The sequence below is a fragment of the Pogoniulus pusillus genome, chromosome 4, assembly GCF_015220805.1.
Source record: "Pogoniulus pusillus isolate bPogPus1 chromosome 4, bPogPus1.pri, whole genome shotgun sequence".
Taxonomy (NCBI): Eukaryota; Metazoa; Chordata; class Aves; order Piciformes; family Lybiidae; genus Pogoniulus; species Pogoniulus pusillus.
Window position 1 is genome coordinate 25,792,818 of NC_087267.1, and position 21,497 is coordinate 25,814,314.

The window sequence follows — 21,497 nt, forward strand, 5'->3', positions numbered from 1 at the left end:
AGGATGTAGTGCGACATTCAGCTTACCTCCAAAGACTCCACGTGTCATTGCTTTCAGGTGACTCTGAATGGATGGCAGTTACCCAGCAGGCTGGGTAGAGCTTGTTTGCAGTACCATCACAAGTGATGCTCCACTCCTAGGCTCTCACTGAAGAAAGCTTCCTCCTGTACCTGGGGCAGAATGAGGCCCTGACTACATGGGTGAAGATTTGTTACTAAAAAGTCACACCAATTTATTAGTCATGCAGGCAGTGATGCTCAACACCCTACAGATTGTGTTAGGGTGGGTTAAAAGACCGGTGACCAGCATACAGCCCTAAAGCCACAAGCAGCATACAAACTGCTCAAACCCCGCTTGTCCCGCAACTGCCTCACACAAACAGCTCTGCTGCAGGCTACAGGGGCAATTTCAATGCCCCCAGGGATGGAAGGAGACAAGCCAGCAGGAGCCATTGCAGCCATCATCTCCCAGCTCCCTGGACCAAGCTCCATGTCTCTCATTAGCTTTATGCTGTCCTGTATCATGATGTATCGGGTGTTACAGGTCAGCTGTCCCCAGCGCCCCCTCCCCTGTCCATAGTATGTGTCCTGTGATGTGCTGCCTTTTTGGTATTCGTCTGTTCAGGCCAAAAAGCTTGGGTGAATTTGAAGTTATGTAGGGGGAAATGGTGGCTTTACATGTCCCTCCTACTGCTTGTAATACAATCCCAGTTGTATGCAATTAAGCTAGGAAGTAGTACACATTAAATTATTCAGAATAATAGGTATTTATTTTCAGTGCTATTTTCATTAAATATTGGTATAATATATCCATGTCTGAGGTAATAAATTAAAAGTAAATTCAAGATCTCAGTCCCACATTTGTGCTGCATATTTTATCTACCATTATACATAATTTTTAAGCAAACACAGAGCCCATAATTCTGGATGCAGCTAGGAATATTATTTTAACACAGTCACTTTTTGTTTCACTATAATTTTGCTGAGAATGGTTATTGCATGACACACTTTTAATAGATGTTTTAGTTATACTAGAATTTTCTATTAAATTGCACATACCGTAGTTATAGGAAGATGGGCATGAAGATGTGCTTTGAGCCAAGGAAGGCAAATATTGAATCAGAGTGGCAGCACATACCATGGCATTATTGTCTGCCTGCACTACAGTCCAGATCCAGCAAGTAATTCCAGTGTGTGCTTGGCTTTAAACATATGAGTTGTTCTGGTGCCATCTATGGCGTTTAATTGTTTGCTGTATCAAGGACTGTCCAAGTCTGCAGACATCATTCATAGATTTTTAAAACTTTGTGTTATTTGAAAACAATTTTGCTGGTTTTGAGATATTTTATAACAAACCTTTGTAAGATTTTTCCTATGAGCGAAGCACCCATGAAGTTTCTAACTTGGTTCATAAATACACTGTGAAAAAATAAGCAGCTACAATGACTCTCTTCTACACACTCTGTTAAAAGGAAGAAGTTTGAAAAGTTATTAAAGTAATTTTTTCCCATGGCAAAATATATCTAAAAAAATAAACTCTTCATTTCATCATCTTCCATCAAACATATAAGCACATTAAAGGGCAGGGCATACCTCAGATATTTCCATTTATAAATGCAGGAGACTGAGTGTATCAATCTTTTTGCACTTAAATGCTGGTGGTAGTAAGGCCCTTTCAGGTAAGTCTCCATCAAGCCCAGCATTAGTGAGCTAAAGAAACAAACAAAAATTTTGCTTGCATATAACTTTTTCATAATCCTGAATTGAAAAAAAATCTTCAGTTTAGGAAAAAACTCTTACTTAACTGCTGCCATTGAAAAGTATACCTCACCTCCACCTTGTTTTAACTTTAATCAGTGATCCTGGTTCCATTTGCAAAGGACTTAAACACTCACTAAAATTAATGTGGCATGCCATCAGACTCTTAATGCTCATAAATTGTGCTAATTCCCATTTAAATCAGGAAGCTATAGTTGAGCTAGAGCTAATGGTTGTCTTGGTGTTAAAGGTTTATTTCAACTGTATTTTCTTTATTCTGTTTTGCAAATGACTGACAGTGCTCATGATGTGATCCTGACAAATCACTTGGTGTTATTACTGAAAGCTATACTCTGTGTGAAAACTCTCCATGCTCATGCAGTGAATTGCATCATTGAGTTGACCACAGTCCGCACTGCAGTGGTTTTGGGCCTGGCCACGAGGGTGCAGCTGTGGAGCCCGAGGTCTTCAGTACTCCACCGAGCTCACAATTGCCATTGGTTCATCAAATGTTGCCAACCTTATCTGCTTTGGAGTAGGGATGGAGAGGATTTCCCCAGTGTCAGTTGGTGAGTGAATACCATTGTCTACTATGTTTGATACTTCCTCCTCGTGATCCTCATACAGCGTGTTGATATGCAGCAAAGGGTGGGCTGGGTTGCAGTTAAGTGCAGGTGTTGGTTCTGGCTTGACTTGGTTCAAAGTCATACTCGTTGCAGCAGCAGTTGTGGCTATATGATTGTGGTTACATGTGACAAAAGCCCCAGCAGCAGGCACAGTTCTGCATGTCTCAGAAGAGTATAGGATATCTTTTGCAGGATGAGGGGTGTCTGAAAGAAAACAAAACAGACAGTTACAAAATAAGTCATCTGTCACCCTGCCAGTCCACCAGAGAGGTGTGTCCTGAACCCATAAAAGTCATTGGCAGTTTTGGCACTGATTTCAGTGGGAACTGGACTGGACCCAAAAATTAATTTTCTTGGGACTCTTTAAGAAATTCAGCAGGACTGTTTGAAAAAAAACCCAAACCACAGGGTTGTAAGCTCAGGGAAAAAGGACAAACAAATGGGTTTTGTAAATCTCACTCTTACTTATGCATGCTCATGCTTCCTTACATGAATGGTATTTTTTGTAAAATAAACAAAAACCAACTGAGAAGCATCTTTTACTCTCCTCTACAGTCTGGCAGGTTTTTCTCTTTAATTAAATGTTTTGATTTAATGTTTTGACAAACGTTATGACTGTTGAAATCCACAGGATGGAATACAAAACACACTGATACTTTAGATGGGAAAAACTAGTGGTTACACATTGTAAGCCACCTGTCTTCAGAAAGAACTCAGCAATTTGTCATTAACTGATGTCTCTTTCCAGAAATTATGCATCGCCTTACCTGATGGACTGCAATGTAGGTCTAACTCAAAAGCAAAGCTGATTTCTTTTTTAAATGGGAATAGGGAGTAACAGAGCCCCAAAACTACAGTTATTATTTTTGCTCTTAAAATATCTCAAGCACTAATTTAGATGAAGGTAATTAAGACCAGAAAACCCCAGTAGTTTTGAGGAGTTGAAATCAGAGCAGGTGACTAGATAAGGAATGTTGTAGAACAGCTCACATGCACATTGGGGAGTTGGAGGGCTCTAAGCAGTGTAGGGATTTGGAAGTGACAGAAACTTTTATACCTCAAATCACTTCTTTGCTGGGCAGTGGGGTGACGGTAGCTGTCAGTCTGTCGAAGCCCAGGGGGAGGTCTTGGCTTGTAATGAGATGAGAGCCATTGCTTTAAGTACGTACAAATCTTTCTGTAACTTCAACTGCATAGTGCTTCTTTCTTATTTCAGTAGCTTAACTTGCAAAAGTAAACAAAGTATCTGTCTATCAGTTTATCTACTGATCTGTCACTTTTCTTAATGCTCATATGGCTTTCCCCATCACTCTAGTACCTAATGCTTATTGATATATTAAAAACACTCCTTTGAGGTAAGAAAGGGACAGGGTTTCCAAGATGCAAAGAGGAAATTGAGGCACACAAAGAGCATCTCCTGTGGGGTCACACAGGAAGGGAATAGCAGAATTCCTGAATCTCCTGACCAGCACCCACACTTCAGACCATCCATTCTCTGGTCCACATGAGACAAAGGGCAATTTAAAGCATGGTTTTAAAACATGGTTAATATCAAAGGTATGAATTGTGATTGCCTAGGTGACAAACACATGGCAGCCCCTAAGAACAGGCAATTTAAATTTTTTTCTATAGGCAGCTTTAACTGCCATTACCAGTTTCTCACACACTTCTAAGTGGCTATTTCTGGTCAGAATACCAGACATGGCAGCTTCCATATGACTTTAAATTAAGGCAGGTTTGAAACATGACAGGTGCTAGTGGAGCAGGAAGGGTATCATGGAGCCCTTGGCAAGGCATGACCACATTCATAATTGTGAAAATCTGCTTACATCTTAATAATTACCTGCACCAACAGCTTCAGGCTCTTTTATACAGCTCTGCCTGTAATAATCCTTTTCCTTCATACAGCTGTTAAAGAGAAAGAACTTCTGTTTCTGGTGCCTGTAAGACCTAAGATTATTAGCTTTCTCAAAATCTAGCAAGGCAGGTCAAACACTTCAGATAAGCTTTAAGTTCCTGAAGATTGCTATGAAAACAAGGGCCTGTGGAGGTGGTATGGGCATTACAGCATACTGTACCTTTCAGAGAGGAGGTAACATGTACTACGACATTCTCTTCCTGGTTTAAAAATCCACCCTCTTGGCTTTTTGACGTAGGCATTGAGGGGATGGCTTGAACCTCTGGCTTGGGTTTTTTGCTACTAAGTATATATGGATGAACATCCAAGGAAAAGTGTCGCGTGTGTTTTTTTTCAGTGCTTGTGCTTGGGATAGCAGTTGACTCAGTTTTATGAGTGGAGGATTGCTGTGAGGTTTTTGCAGCAGACTCTAACAAAGGAGCTATAAGGCTGTCCGTTGCTGTTTTTCTCCGCACAGGCTTCGGTTTTTCAGGTTTATGATTTTCAACCTTCATAATGGCTAACTGTTCCTTAAATGGCTGAGGAAGAGGATTGGTTGTGGGGATCCATTTCATCTTCTTCCTTGGTCTCTTAATGATGAGTTGCTCATTAGCATCAATGTCTGCTGGATCAACACTTGGGTCTATTGTTTGGATCCCGGAATCACGCATGGTTGGAGTGGCATCATGATTGGACTGAGCCAATGCTGCAAGTAGCTGGCGCACCACATTGTCGTACATCAGATCGCTTTCATTCGTAATAAAATCCAGACGGTTCAATGACTTTATGTGGTCCCGATTTTCATTACAAAACATGGCCAAAATATTGATATCACAAAACTGGGACTTCTGCCACTGTTTTTTGGTCTTTATTCCAACTTTATTCAGTTTGTCAAATATGAAGTTTGACTTGCGAAATATGAAAAGGTGAATTAAGTTGATGAGGATTATCAAGTTCATGAAACAGAGGAGAACAATATCTACACCAGCAATAATCCGCTGGAGCTGGACAGATGGCAGTTTACAGTTCACTCTGATATGTAATTTGGAGCTGCTTGTTTTGTCTGGAGGCTCTCCTAGTGCACATGTAAATTCATTTTGCTTCTGTGTAGCATAGTAGGTGGATAAATATGTAATCGGTATGATGCTCAAAAAGATGATGAATAAATGTCTCGCAAGATACAGCTTAGCTAGAAAGTTACTTCGTCCTCTTCTTTCCAAGTATTTCTCAAACAAGTTCTGTTCAGGGCTTTTTTCTTTCTCTGCATTCTCAATGATTTCTCTCTTTTCTCTCTCTGTGATCCCCGGGCCTTTGGACTGAATCTGCTTCTCTATTTTTGGTGCCCGCCCTTCCGCTGCACGGTGATAGCAGTTATCGATCTCCTGAAGCAAAAAATTAAGCTCTGAAGTCAGTCGGGTGGAAGCCAGAAATTCCCAGCCCAGAGCTGGAATGTACATTATCCCAGCAAAAGCCAGCAGTGCATAAGGTAAGAACTTATGCTCAAACAAGGAGGGCCAGTGGCTGGCATCAACTCCTGGCAAGGCATCTTTTAATTCTGTCCAACAATATCCTCTGGCATACAAGGCTTGATCGCGGGTGAAGTTGTGTGGTGTATAACAGTATATTGGCTCCTCTGTATAACAGAGAGAAAAGTCACTGCTGTGCATTTAACCTACAAAAGGAGCTCTGGAAAATAAACATTTCAAATTACATGAATTTTATTTTACTGTATCTTTACATGACCATTAAATCCCTCATGTCTATTAGAGAGCTCAGCTTGCACACATCTTCACAAGCCCCCAGGCAAAGCCATTTACTTGTAAGTTTTAAAATTAACCCGAGCTAAAAATGTCAGTAAGAAATATGTATTTCAGTTTAACTACCTCTCTCAGAATGGTATCCTAAGCAACAGTGGCCTAAACTCTGTAGAGATAAAAAGTCAAGATAACCACTCTGCAGTAGCTGAGGATGTTACATGCAAATGCTAAAAGGCTCATTTAGGTGAATTTTAAGGTTCATCCTAGCTAAATATACTTCTAAATAGAGAAATGTTAGATATAGCCAAAAGCAATGTTTTTAATACTTATTAAAAAAGTCTGCTAATTGTAACTTAAAGGCATATAAGCATTTAGTCAATTGCATCCCCATCACAGCAGATGTAGGTTTTTGTTTTTATTTTACAGCCTTCTCCTGATAGGTAGGCAGCATTAAAGAAAGGTTGATGAGAGTTAAAATCATAGGTCTGACACTGGATCATTCAATACAGTTGAAAGTATTTGCTTTTAACTTAATATAGGAAGTTTCTACTGATACTGTTATTTCACCCAGAAAACCCTCAAGCATTTTAGGTTTCTTCTTCATGTAACCACTCCAGCCACCACGAAACACAACTTTTCCACAAGACTCTGCAGTTTAATTGCATATAGTATAGCTGTTCAATTGTGTAGGAAAAGACAGTTAAGAGAAGATGCTGTAAGGAAAATTGCTTTTAAAGGCTTAGGAGATATTATTATGGCTGTGAGGAATAATCATCTTCTCAGTGTTGTCTAGGCTTAAACCCATAAGTATAATCTCTCTCCATTGTCCTTGATAGCTACATTCTTGTGAGCCCAGGAGACAGAATCTCCTACCAGTATACCCAGAGAGCAAAATCATCATATCCGAAGTAGTCTTTTGCCAGTTCCAAACAATGAAAATGTGGCTCGAGGGGACATATCTGTGATTTCCACACATGCATCCCCATGAAAGATGAAAAACTACCAGTAAGATAACTAATGTACCATGATTATTGGTGGCTGGAATACTAAACTCATCTTTTGTGCGTTGAGGTATACCGCAAGATTTTTAGTTCTGATGCTCAGAGTAAAATCTCAGTAAGTTCAAAGTCTGAAGGTCTGCCCTTAGGTCCACTTACACAAACGGTTTAGCTGCATGCCAGAACATGAAATTCAACAGACTTTTAGAGGAAAATCACTAGGAATATTTAAGAACAAATCCTGTCTTTAGGACTACTTACCTACCTTCCCAGGAAATGTTCCTTTTGAATAATTTTAAAGAGACTAAGCAACACCATACTAATGCTGTGCAGAAATAATTACCACATTGGAAAAAGAGTCCTTGATGTTACTATTATAAGGTATATTGTGCTTTATCTTATACCAACTTGAGCATAAAGATGTATACTAGGAAGCATAGCTTTTCCTTCTTCAGTACTATTAGGTCCTCACAGGACCACTACATCAGATGTTTTCAACGGCTATACAGAAATATACACTCTATCCTGCTCACTGTGCACATACGTAGCTTCTGGAAGTCCACAAAATTAGTCTCATGGGTAAGATATGAAAGGCATCTCACTATTTTTTGGACATGCAAAGATGAAATAAACAACACAGAATTAGTTGTGTAATAGAACTGATTATGTCACTTGAAAAATTAAAATCCCTTGATAGCTAAGTTTTTCACATGCTCCATTCTGTACTGTCTCATCCCATCAGTACTACTTAAATGGAGAAAAATTACTTGCAGTAGGTATTGTAGCACAAAGGGCATACTTTAGGAGAACAAAAGAGAGCAAATGATTGCAAGAAGATAGCCAAGGTAGGAAGAGGAATGAAGGGGCCATGCTCAAAAAACATCTTGAAAAAAAAAAAGAACCTGAACAGTAAGAAAAGACGGAGTGAAGGCAAAGTATGGAACATAGGAACTACCGAGTCTGCTGCCTGTTAGTAAAAGCTCCAAGAAAGGCTTGTATGCTTCCTACGGGTAGAAGCTCCCACTCCTACTATACCAAATTCAAATGTCAGCCAACACAAACATTCACTTGCCCCTTCAAAATAAAGATAACAATGCAAATCTCTTTGTATTCAACACTGTAAAAAGTCAGACCAGCTCCTAAGTGACTTCATGAATTGGGCAGTTCCCTTGAAGCCAAGGGGTTTACTCACAGTGCATAAAATTTGGCATGTGTGTGTCTCTGAAGAAAGGGTCACTTTCAAGCTTCTAAAACGTTATTATAAGGAGAAGTTATTGCAATATATATGGATAACACATATACAATGACTTTTGGTAGACCTTAAAAAGTAAGAAAGGAAAATACTAGTAATAGTATATACTCCTACATAGAAGGGCAAGTAACTTTTCAGACTTAGTGTATTCCCAGTGAAATAAAAAATCACCCAAAGTATAAACCATAATACATTCTGTATATCTCCTGTGACTTCCAACTTTTGGAATTTACTCTGAAAAAAGAAATCACACCTCATTAATCTTCCAACTGAATTGCAGTTTCAGCATTCCAGTGCAAGAACTCAATAACACAGAAAGAACAGCAAAATTCTATAATGCCAGACAGAAAAAAAATAGTTTTCAGAAAGTATTAAAAAACCCCAAAACCTCATGCTTATACACCAAGACAAAGGTTATGCCTGTTATGCCTCTTGTGCAAAAAATTCTTCAAAGATCTGGAAGAAAACATTCAGCCTGAACATTATGGCCCAACATTGGGTAGAGGCAGCAGAAGTGGTGATTAGATGCTGCCAAACAAGCTGGATCTCCCAGCTCCTGGGCAAGTGCTTAAACCCTTCTGCTGGAGACCTGAGTTAAGTATCAGGTAAGTATACTGGTAAGTATACTTATTGAATTAAATGTACTCCAGACTCACTCTGAGCCTAGTGCTTCCTAGCAGCTGCCTTTCTACCCTCTTGAAGAGAGCTGCTAAATCATCCTCATGCTGGTGCCCACCCTGCCTATGCAAAAAAGCTGGTATGCCAGACAAGTTCTCTGACGTACTCCTTTTTTAACAGTCCTCTCCACTTGACCCTAAAGAGAAATTCAGTGTTTAGGTAGGATCTCTAAATCTCCTTGCCCATTGGATGCCAGAACACAAGTTTCTAAAAGCCAAGATAAATGAGAAACTCCCTGAATTCAGCAATAATTACCAGTATTTGACAAGGATAGTCCTTATCATACTGCTCTCCTAACGTGTCGTATATGTGTCAGCAATCAGACACATATGCCTCACTCACTGGGGTACTAAAAGGACTGCACAAGAAAGCAGGTAGGAAACTGTTTATTTTGAGAAACAGAAATAATTTATTTAGTAGTTTTCCAGTAATTTTTGAACTGAAAAGAAGAAATGTCCTGGATCCTCTTCTCCCTGGAAAAAAAAGCACAAAAACCATTCATGTTACTGAGATTGGAAATGTACTCTAAGGAAGTATAATGTTATCTAACCAGTATACAAGTTTTTCATCTCAGCCACACAGTCCACAAGTAGTACCTAACCCTCTATGAATGTGACTTTAACAAATGCTGGCTAATACTCAAATTAATCCACAGCCAAAGGGAAAAACCAGCTTTTTTATTTCAAATACTGTACTTAAAAGGGTATTTAAAGGGTCAAAATTAGTACAGCATGAGGATGGATTACTAAAATTACTCTTGTCTATCAACTACAGTCACACAGGCCTATTTCACTGTCTTGGTTTATTCATATGAGTAGGAAAACAATCATCAAACTAAGCCTTAACTTAGCAAACTAATTATTAAGAATTATTACTTTTATCAAACCAAAAAGACAAAACCTTTACCTTTCTTAGGGAATATTCTTTTCATATCTGAATATAGGTTCCATGCCCATGAGGTCTTCCTAAGGTACAAATTTCTCCAAGATCAACAAGGTAAGGTATAACCTTTTTTGCTTACTCTCTGAAACCACTTGTCCTGTTTAAGAAAAAAATCTTGAAAAGAAAGTCCCTAAAGAAATGAATCAGGAAACCACTGCTGTTAATAAGTTTTACTGGCCCATACTATACAATGATTAATTGTAATATGTGAGATGTAGATAACCATTTTCCGAGACTGATAAGTTCCCCACAGACACAACTGCAATTTTGCAACTTAAGGGCAGTAGCAGATGTCCCCCTATTTACAAGCTGGATCTGTTTCCTTGTAAGACTGCTGCTTGAACTGCACATATTCTGGATCTGCAGAACTGCTGAATTAGTATTGAACTTTCATAGTGTATGTGTAAATTTACTATTCTCCCTGTATATAATAAACACTGGCTCTTCTAAAATGAGCTGGTATGCTGAAGTTCACTTACCAGCAAGCAATGCCTGCGCAGGTTATTCAGGAGACAAAATAACTACTCCTACTTGGTTGATATGCTGAAGTCTGCTGGAGAAGGTTATTAAAAAACAGCAGCTGATGTAAGGATGTTGAGGAAACACCTAAATGAAATCTCTTAAACTGCTCATACAGAGGAATGTTTCTTCAGTGATGAGCTACCATCCACCATATGATAGCCATGCAGTATGGTAGTAACACTATTAGAAAGAGAACTTCTTTATAGTGACTGTACTGTTAAACATCACTAGGAGCATGTCTCCTTGTGGTCAAGAGAACTCTGACTCTGGGTGAGGGACTTTTTAGGGTGTTTGGTAGTGATAGGACTAGGGGGAATGGATCCAAGCTAGAAGAGGGTAGATGATGGGTTGGACTGGATGATCTTGGAGGTCTCTTCCAACCTGGTTGATTCTATGATTCTATGATTCTATTTATCTTACACATTAGGAAAAAGTTCTTCACTACTAGGGTGGCAAGACACTGGAACAGGTTGCCCAAGGAGGTGGTGGTGGCACTTTGGAGGTTTTTAAGGCCAGGCTGGATGTGGCTCTGGGCAACCCAATCGAGTGGAAAGTATCCCTGACCTTGGCATGGGGGGTGGAATCAAATGATCCTTGAGATCTCTTCCAACCCTGACTATTTGGTGAAAACAGAAAACACCTGGAAGGGATTACATTTGTACATAGAGGTATGCTTATATATTATAATGGTACTTTGTGTAAGGTTTGAGAGAAGGTTAGGTCTGAATTAAAAAAACATCTGTTCATCAAAATATAATAAATTAATGTTAGCCATGCAGACAATCCCACAAAAGAGATCTGAATAATATTAATTTATTATATAGTCTTTACATGAGGAGGTGAATGGAATTTTGGTGATGTACAGATCATCTGCACAGAAGAAGTAATGTGTGAAAATAAGTGTGTTAATGTTCTCTAAAAAAAAAATATTTTTGGGCAACTCAAAAATTCCTGTCTAGAGGTGGAACCCTAAAGGAACTGTACAAGCACTTGGACGCTATGACAATGTGGACCAGAACAATAGCTGAAGCAAACTGCAAGAAAATGTAAATGCCGAAATGAAATGAATTATGAAAATCCATTGGAACTGATGTGTAGACAAGGTTGGCTTCCTAATTCAAGGGTCAGGAGCAAAATGCAAACACAGGAAACATCAGGAAACAGCAAGTTTGTTCTACTGCATGACTTATTTAATTATTAGACAAAAAAAACCCCAAACAACAAAAAAACCAAACCTACAACAAAAAACAACATCCACAAAAAAATAAACCCAAACCAAACAACCAACTAAAAGAAACCCTAAAGAAGTCTTCTATTAAGCACCTTTTGGCATTAACACAGCACCCAGAAAACTTATTAAAAAAACAAACTCACCAATAGTCAGCTTATTAGGTAATGATGCTATTTTAATCACATTATTTTGGAAGCAGAGATAGCTAGTCTACTGCTTTTTGGAAAACTGGTTCCTCCATGCGTAGAGAATTTTTTTCTTAATTTTTTTTAAGTATCAGAACTATTCTGTTCCACCAGTATGGAGCCAGGAGAATCTGTCTCCAAAGGCTCCCAGAGGCTCTGACAGTTCAGTGTGGAGGCCTCCTGCTCTCCTCAACAGGTCATGGATCCCACAGAGAATAAAACACCTCAGTTTCAAAATGCTCAGATGATTACTTCGGGAACTAAAATGTTCCCAAAATAGTCACTGAGTTCCTAAGCTGCAAAAAATGTACCACGCATCTCAGCACCTGGCTGCACTGCTGCTCTGGTACTTAAAATGTGCATGACAGGCACGGTGCCAGTGAAGAAAAGCAAACCAATTCCCAAATCTTGCTATTATAACAAACTGCTCTATTTCCCAATTCAAATGCAAGGATGTAATACGTGCCTTGGACAAAATCCCTGATGATGGAAATATATGCACAGATTTCAGTGTTTTCCTTAGAATAAATCCTGTTTCATGGAAAACAAAGTGAATCTCTACAAGAATCATGCCAGTCTGCTGCAAAATTGTCCAGTTGCACAATCAAATACCTAAGGAGGCACCCAGTGCATTCATCTGTACTGCTGACAGAACCCAAGGAACTTGGTAGTAAGGCAAATTCTTCTTGGAGGATTTTACAGTTCTAAGAAACAGGACAAGTTTAGATTTATTCTGCAACATAGATGCTTCATTTCTACCCAGTTTAGGGAGAAAAAACCCTCCAGCACCACTTTGAAAAATGGTCTTGACCTTACTTTTATTCATTCACAAAGCATCTTGACTAAGATGGGCGAAGTAGCTCCTAAACAAAAATATTTTTGACCATCTGTTCCATTTGTTGAAGTTATCTGAAAGCATGTACTAAGATAAATCTCATTCACATTTTGGACCTCCTCACATACACGATGCTTGGGAAGATGAAGGGTGTAACAGTGAAAACAGGGTAATTAAATGTAATATGAGAAAGAAAAAATGTATGTGTCAATGAAGTCTGAAAAATTGAATTAATGACAAAAGTGTATCTGTATCTGCTAGGAACTGCAGTGGAATGGTTACATGTGAGGCTCATGCATTTCCACAAGATTACCTTCCTATTCAACATTCAGCTGTGTAACTGCAAATATTTAAATGACCAAAACTCATGGAAAAGTCAGCTTGTGTATCTTGTGCATACCTTATGTTTGTGTGTATGAATTCCTCTTACCCTTTGGGAAAAATTTCATCAGCAGTGCAAATAGTCAGCAGCTGAACTGCAGCCAGCCTGTGGTTGCTTATACTGTTTTGGTTCTTTTAACAATCCTTAAATTCTCTTATTGGAGCTAATTCCACCTCAGAAACAATTTCTGCACTGGTGCCATTGGGTACAGCAAACAACCTGGCCCTGCACTCTTAGCACTACAATAATCACTTGAAAAAATATCACCTTCCTTTTCTTACTTCATGTTGTTTTTAAGTACAGTTGAAGAGAAAAAAATGCTCGGAAGCCATCTAATAGATAAGTCATGTAAGTGAGCACATATAAATATGCTGTCCACATCTTGAAGCAGCAATAGAGAATAGAAAAGTTCACTGGAAATATAAAGGAAAACTCCATCTTATCATAGAGAACTTTTCAGAAATATTATTTCAAACATATTCTAGGATGAAGTGCATATAAAGACACTGAACTCACACATAGACTGTACTACACCGTGAAGTAAGCATTGCTTATGCCAAATGATTACAAATCAGAAAACAGAAAAACTTGAACTGACCCTTCAGTCATTTAACTTACTGTCTCCTTCCATTACTTCCTCATGAGAATTTTCTAGCAGAAGAGTGGTAGAGGGCTGAGCTACATAACTGCTAAGAGACATAGAAATAACAGTATTTATAAGTAACTTTCTGATATTTCGTAGGCACTGTTTTATAAATCCATCAAGAAAATCAATGCCAAAGCTTGGCTTTTTAATAAAAATCATCTGGATGACTGTTTTAATAAAGTGTTGGTATTTAACATCTGTGAGAAAAGCAAACATGACTGCAATACAGAAATAATAATTCACTGTGAATAGAAGGTAAGAGGCATTATACAAGCGGAATGCAACGTAGCAATTCCTGTAGTTGACCACATCAGTCCTAAAGCCTTTGAAAGTTTGGAAACCGAAATATTTCAGTATTATGAAGATAATATTTAACAGAAACAGCAAGATATTCTCCCTTGGGGTCCCCACTTTCTGATTTGCTTGACACAGAGAAACTCCCAAAGACACAACTGTTTGTGTTGCTTCTGAACACACCACAACATTGAACTGGAATATTTAAATCACTTAGTAAGAATATTAAACTACGCAAATAAACTAAACAACACATCATGAAAGCCAAGTAACTTCTGCTGGACTGTAGAACACGGTCTTGGAAGTTCAGCAAGTGCCATGATATGTTTCACTTGAACCAGGCTGCTGCCAGCTGCATCACTGCCACTCAAGGAGGACAGAATACAGGATTTGCTGGTGGAGACCATTATTAAGTACCAAACAGCATCACACGCATGGCTGTGATCTGTGTGCACTATTTCCATGGTAAAAACAGGAAGGGTAGAGGAAAACATGAAAACCACATGAAACACCAAATAATCACTTTGAAGCAGTAACAAACATTGCAGTCTAACAATACTCTGCATTCTGTGTATTTAAGAAAGGCTGTGAAAGTGAAAGGGTAGTATTACTAAAGAGAAATTCCTTTTAATCTAGATTAAGGCCTCCTCAGACTTGATAGGACATACTGAAACATCACTAAAATAAACTGTTGGACACTGACACAGGCTAGATGGACTAGAATAATGTATCTTAGAGCCTTAGCTGCTAACATGTAAATGAAGTTTGGCATTTTACCATTTTTTAACTGAACAGCAATCTAAAGCTAGGCTTCTTCAGATTGAAAACACTTTAAATGCTTTCTTTAAAAAAAAGATAGACAAAGAAAGAAAAAGCACATCAAACCCTTTATTGTGGAAATGCAAACAATTCATTAGGCTTCAACATAGACAAAATGGAAGGACAAAAGTGACAACCTATACTCACGGGCTTACAATTTGCTCCTATAAAAGCCAATACCTGATATAGTCACCTATTCCTGCATTGGGCCTTCACAGTACTACTAAATCTGAACTCCCTGTTCACAGTGGTTGTATTTTACTTCTACTTTGCTGCTAGGGAATGAAACTCAGGCTTCTACATCTTCAGGTATGACAAATCAAACCTGTAACAAGTTAAATACAAACACGGAGCTTTGCAAAGCACTGCATATACATTAGCATGAACGCTCCAGAAGATGCCTGATAATAGATAGGGCACAACAGGGATCATGTCTTGGTTCTCATAGAAATAAAAACACATTTAGTGTTCATATTTAAATAAAAAACAATTTTCTACATTTAAAGCAGTAATTTCCAAACAAAACCAGAGTATATCTAAATCCCCTTGGGACTATGAACTGCTTACATTGTTATTCTCAACGAGAACACTTCTAAGGGAAAGGTTTCCTTTAGCCTATGCTGCCTCACTGTAAGTACTCTCTTCTGAGACCTGTGATTCTGCAAAACCAATTATAGATACATCCAATGAGTTAGAGAAACACATCTCCAAAAGTTTCCCCTAAATACTTCTTCCAAAAGTGACTCCCAAATATAGGATGTCCTTGATTTATATAAAGACTGTCCATGGGTAACATTTGGAAAGGGGAACAATATTCATTCTTTTATGAGTACTCCTGTAGACTTTCTTCATGTGGGGTAGCTGACTATTGCTTCTAAATGGCTTTATGATGATCTTATGCCCAGTATAAGTACAGCACATGGATTTATTTTACTTAACTTTCTGGGGGTGTCCTTTCTGAAATCACACTGGTTTGCTTGAGGAATATTAAAGGAGAACTGGAAGGTGTGGAAACTGTAATGTTAATGGGTAGCCAAGTAACTGTCTTTTCTCTTATTAAAGAAAGTTTAGGAAATGCAAAGAAAGGCTGTATGCATTTCTTCACAGAGGGGCCAGTGTAAGAATCGCATCTCACTTCAGCTATCAGAGCAAAGTTCTGTCTCCACTGAAATCAGTAGTCAAGATCTGATAAAAGAATGATCTGCTAGAGTGAGTCCAGAGGAGGGCCACAAAAGGCTGACAGAATAGGAGTTGATCAGCCTGGAGGAGAGAAAGCTCTGGGAAGACCTTATTATGTCCTTTCAATATATAAAGGGGGCCTGCAAGAAAGACAGAGAAAGACTTTTTACCAGGCCCTGTAGGGACAGGACAAAAGGCAACGGTTTTAAACCTTTCAGTTTAAAAGGGCAGATCTAGATTAGACGTAAGGAAGAACTTATTTACACAAGGACAGTGAGACACTTGAACAGGTTGCCCAGGAAAGTTGTGCATTTCCCATCAGCAGAAGTGTTCAAAGTCAGGCTGGACTGGGCTTTCAGCAACCTGAACTAGTGAAGGTTGTCCCTGCGTATGGCAGGGGTGCTAGAACTGGCTGATCTTCAAAGGTCCCTTTCCTCCCACACAATTCTATGATTCTAAGGTATATGTATTAGAAGAAAACTGCAATACCTAATTTAAATTTAATTTAAAGCCTTTTGTAATACATGAAGTTCAACTGAATTATGATTTATTCAAAAAATCAGCACAGTATCTGCTAAAAAATTAGGTCTTGCCCTTTATGTTACTGAGACAGAAATTTGTGATTTAATTTCTCAAAAGCAATGTAAATATCAGGACACTCCACTACAGAGACAAACAAATCACTTACATGAAATTGCAAATGCATTTACCTAAAGAACGACTTTGTCCATGGCACAAGAACAATGTAATTAATTTAATAACTTTATTTTCACCCATGGACGAACTACAGCATACAATGTACTATATTACCAACAAAATGATTTTTAAGGTTGTTAATCTTTTAAACAAACAACACAGTCTTTGTCCTCTGTTGTGGGGCTGAACTCTGCTTTCATACATGCTTCACCACAGCCTCCATCCCCAGGGACTCCTGTGACACCCAGGTGCCTTCTGCAGACTCCCAGAGCAGGATGCCCACACTACTTGGCCATGAAGCAGCCCTCACTACACTTGTTGCACAGACTGTACAGTTGCTCTTGACTATGCTTTAAGCTGTGCTTGATCCCACACACAAACTCAAAGGTAGATCAGAGAAGTACACGGGCTTTTATTCCCTCAATGCACTAATCATGCAGCTTCTTCCAATCCAAAGCAAGACGTTTTGAGAAACCACTGCTTTTTGATCACTACACTTTTGTATCTCAAGAGCACACACCACTGTCTCAAAATCATTACCAACATTGATTAAATATGATGGTATAGACCCCAAACCAGGGGGTTGTTGTCAGTTTAGTGGCATGATGTAAAGTGTAAGTGTTCCATGGCTTACACTGGATGCTGTAAACAGATGTAATGCTAAGCGTTATTAGTTTTATTTCCTATTCTGAAGCAGTAACTGATGCACACAAGGGTCCAAAGCAAAGTTTCAAAGGTACTATGATATTCACAGCTGAAGGAGCAGCAGGAACCTTATTCAATTTTGTCACTGAAATTTGCACTTTTCATACCTATTAATTAAATTGCACACAGGGAGCGGTATCCAAAGCAAGCAAAGACAGCAGTGCAGGAGTGAAACATGACACAAACTACAGGATCAGGAATAAGAATGTATCCAGATGAACTGTTGGTATAGCCATCCTGAGTGTCTCTGGACAAGCTTGACTTTGGTACACATTGTTTTGGTAACAGCAACACCTGATTCTTCAGATAAAAGTTAACAGCAGAGTTCTACTATTGAACTGAATCCATTAATCCTGAGCTCTTCAACACAGTTTCAAAAGGGAATCTATTTAGCTTCACCATACCCTTAGAGCATTTGTATTACATTCCCTTTTATCTTTTTTCCCCTTTTTATAATTTTTTTAACTGCAAATCATCTGAAAAAACCCACACATCATCATGTGACAGATGTTTGTTTTCTCATATTTCTCCACAGACACAAGGGTGTTTTCTGTGTTGTCTTATAAGCTTTGCCCCAGTACAGTACAGACTTCTACCTTACTAGGTCAAATGCACATACATGGTCTGTAAGCAGACAAAAATGATACTGCTTTTGGTAGATCTGGAAAATAAATCTGGAGCACAACCATCAGCCTGGAGAAAATCCTTCCACAGCATACACTTAAATGGAGTTCAGCACACTCCCTTCTCTTCTGCATACTTGTGTGGACCTCAGTTTAGACTTAGAAAGGGAAATCAATTGTATTTATCTGAGTCTCTCAGAATTGAGGCTTCCTCTGCAATATGCAGTCTTGGAGGATTTGTTCACATAGAACAAGTTACTGCTGTCTACACAAACAGTCACCAAAGGGCTTTTGCTGGGAAACTTACAGAATATAAAGGAACACACATGAAGGGGCATGACCTTTCCTGCACCAAAGGTTATCCTTAGGCATGGTGAAGTTCAAATCCATACACCTCAAACAGCATGAAGATATGGAGGCATGCAGTTTCATGAGCATTTATGTAGGTATGCACTCTTGAGTTTCTATAGGATTGCCTTTTTGTTAGTTTACTTCTCTATACACCAGAGGAAGAAATCCCCAACCTTTTGTGTTCTAGAGTACCACCAAAAGTGACCTTGAATGCTGCTTTTCAGACACTATGAAGAAAGTTTTCAAAGGTTCAGCAAGCTCAACATGCCCTGAAAATGCAGTCTCTTTGAGATTCCTCCAGATGACTGTCCAAAAAAATGAGGCTCTTGACATTAACTATGGATGGAGATCTTGAGCTATATAACTGTCTTCTTAAACACTGAGGTAGACTGAAAAGGTTTCAACTATAATTAAGAAAAATGTCAAGATACCATTTGCAAGCAGTTATTCTTCTAGGCAATTTAACCTTGCCTCATAATGAAAAAACGTATTAAGGATACGTAAGCGTTGGAAGTCAATCCCAAAGCAGTGTGCAAAAGCAAGAGTAATTCTCACATGTTTAGACTGAATACAGCCAACTTCCACTACCGTCACAAGCAGGACCACCTGGTCAGCCCTATACATTAAAGTACTAATAATTTCAAGTGGATCTTTAGCATGGAGCTTCATGGGACCCTAAAAGCAGTTACATACTGACAGCTGCCATCATCAAGTCTGCACTTCAGAAAGTAAAACAATATTTACATATGCAGTAACGGCCCAAAACGTGTCCTAAGTTCACTGGGTCAGTACTTTTCAAGGGACATAAAAACTTGACCTTCCTAGTTTGGAAGGGTTCAGCACAGGTGGTAATGGCCAATCAGACCAGGCCCTTAAAACTGTTAATGGCTGCATGTAAGATGTAGGCTCTCAACAGACAGCAGCGATTTCCACTACCACAATATGGTGAAGCACAGCGTGCATGGGTCTCCATATATTGTATCAAGTTTCCACGACAGCATCTGCCTTCTAGCAGGCCAGTTAAACACTCGTGCTACAGACACCTAGATTAACACTATAACAAATGCTTTAAGTCACCGAGTCCAGCTCGGCACCTGTCCAGGATCCACCTTAAGGAGCATAAAACCGCACCCCGTGTTGCCCACACTAACGTGGACACCTCTCCACACCGCTCATGCCTGCAGGCCAGCGACTCAGGGCTCCTCACCGAGCAGCGGCGGCTGGGTCCCTTCCAACAACGACAGTGGAAGGTGCTCCCCTGCCCGCGTCAAGAGACTAGCAGCTGGTGCCCTCAGCGCTGGCGGCTGTAAGGCAGCGGCTACTGCCCGCTGAGGCGCGAAGGCGAGGAGCGGCAACCGTCCCCTCAGCGCCTACGGCCCCGCCCGCCCCACCCCGCCCGCCGAGGGCACCCCACCGCCCTTACCGGCGAAGTTCTTGGTGAAGACGAGGGTGACGAGGAGGATAGGGATGAGGACGGTGCCGATGGTAACCACTCGGTCGAAGGGCAGCTCCAGCTTCAGCTGGAGCAGCAGAGCAGCCAGCGCGCCGGCCTTGTCATCCTGCTGCCCCGGCAGGATGAGCTCCTTCAGCTTCTCGCCCGCCAGCAGCGCGGTGGCCATGTCGGGGTGGTTATCGATGATGTGTTGCATAAGCGGCGGCGGGCGGCCTCACGCCACCGGGTCTCCCGGGGGGCGGGCGGCGCGCTGCGGCGGGCTGGCTGCGGGCAGCGCCCGCCCGGCCTGCGGGGACAACACCGACAGCGGTAACGACGGGGCGGCGGTCGGGCACTTCTGCCGCAGCGGTACCATGTTCGGGCTGGTGAGATACTGCCCCTGCGGGGCCTCCCGCTACCCCCGGCCCCCCGCCGAGCCCTGCGGGAAGCTCCCCCGCCCACCCTTGTAGCCCTGGGGACAGCGGTGCAAGCGGGATGGAGTAACACTGCAGCTGGGCGGCCGCAACTCCAGCAGCAGTGCAGCGGGAGCTGTGCAGTACAAGGCAGCCTCCCCCTCCCCTCAGCCGCGCAGAGAAATGTCATGAGAGGCGGGCAACGACGAGAGCTGCCCGGTGACAGCTATGCAATTAAATGCTGCCCCCACTTCACGATTAATGCTGTGCAATACCCATGCAACAAGACAGGTTGGAGATGCCTCTCTTAAAAGTGCTGCAGACAAGGGAAAAGGTATTTACATGGCAACTTCGGTTCCCAGGGGATGGAGAGCAAAACCGGTGACTTGTAAATAACAGCGAAACCCGCAAATAAACTTACACTGGACCGAGGCCGGCAAAGGATCCTCGCACCTCCAGAAGTAATAAAATCGTTCCAGATCGGAGGCGAATGATGTGTTGGCGCTTCTTATTGCAGCGGGTAGCTGGCGCTTAGCATGCAAATGCCCGATTACACCAAGCAGCAGTAGCGTACAGAGCAATTCAAGAAGAGGCTTGCAGCAGCCGTGGGAAAGCGGCGAGAGCAGCACCGGAATCAATTGCGAGAACTCAGAGGTCTTTTAAGATTTTAGTGCGAACAGCTGGAGCCTGCTGAGCTGGGACCTGCTGTCGCAGCACGGCGACCGGGAGCGGCGCGGCCGCAAGCAGCCGGTACGAGCACAACACATGCGAGACTGCGGCGTGCAACACGTTGCGGCGCCGGCCCCAAACCCGGCCTTGGGCGGCAGCGGCAGCCGCGTCCTCGCGGGAGGCACCGCGCGGCAGCAGCGCGCATGCGCCAGTGCAGCGCTGGGGGCGCGCGGGGCCGAGCGGGCGTGCCTGTAGTTGTCGCGCAGTGAGGGGCACCGAGACCGGAGGGGGTGGAGAGCAAAGGAAGGTCGGGAGGGGTCCTGGGGGTACCGAGGCGGATGACCCTGGCAGGAGGAGGCCCGGGCTCCCCTGCCCTCTTCCCTCCTGCTGCCAAGCAGCCCCGCAGCCCACGACGCCGGATACGGTGGAGCCTCCTCCAGGGCCGTGGCTTCTGCAAAGGGTGGTGTGGGGGTGCGGAAGAGGGAAACCTTCGCCCAAACGGGCCCTTCTCTGGAGGTCTTGAACACACGCTCACTCCTGGCTTTAGGTGCGCTCACTAGAAACCATTCGATTTTAAATCAGATGTGGGATTAGTCACGTCTGGTGAA

The 21,497-nt window shown here is 41.3% G+C and overlaps 1 protein-coding gene across 4 annotated transcripts; it reads right to left on the reverse strand.

Moving 5' to 3' along the window:
• Window positions 1-747: 747 nt before the first annotated feature.
• On the reverse strand, window positions 748-21,086 carry PANX2 (pannexin 2). 4 transcript variants are annotated; one of them, XM_064142429.1, is made up of 5 exons: window positions 20,642-21,086; window positions 19,799-20,114; window positions 4,462-5,913; window positions 3,441-3,514; window positions 2,499-2,587 (listed from the first exon to the last, which is right to left on the reverse strand). In XM_064142429.1, exons 2-4 carry the CDS (start codon window positions 20,022-20,024, stop codon window positions 3,483-3,485), a joined length of 1,710 nt encoding a protein of 569 aa, XP_063998499.1. In that variant the 5' UTR covers window positions 20,025-20,114; window positions 20,642-21,086; the 3' UTR covers window positions 2,499-2,587; window positions 3,441-3,482. The 4 variants fall into 4 exon arrangements, 3 of the variants coding, with proteins under 3 accessions (XP_063998497.1, XP_063998498.1, XP_063998499.1); XM_064142427.1 differs by lacking the exon at window positions 3,441-3,514 and having other exon boundaries at window positions 748-2,587; window positions 20,642-21,081; XM_064142428.1 differs by lacking the exons at window positions 3,441-3,514; window positions 20,642-21,086 and having other exon boundaries at window positions 748-2,587; window positions 4,462-5,966; window positions 19,799-19,885.
• Between the last annotated feature and the right edge of the window lie 411 nt (window positions 21,087-21,497).

What these genes read in the sequence shown, in the direction of transcription:
- PANX2 (XM_064142427.1), bottom strand. Translation starts at nt 20,024, where the DNA reads ATGCAACACATCATCGATAACCACCCCGACATGGCCACCGCGCTGCTG. An exon ending in CTTCACCAAGAACTTCGCCG is followed by an intron (nt 5,914 to 19,798) that starts GTAAGGGCGGTG and finishes TCTGTTATACAG; the next exon opens with AGGAGCCAATATACTGTTAT. An exon ending in TGTTACCTCCTCTCTGAAAG is followed by an intron (nt 2,588 to 4,461) that starts GTACAGTATGCT and finishes GTTTTCTTTCAG; the next exon opens with ACACCCCTCATCCTGCAAAA.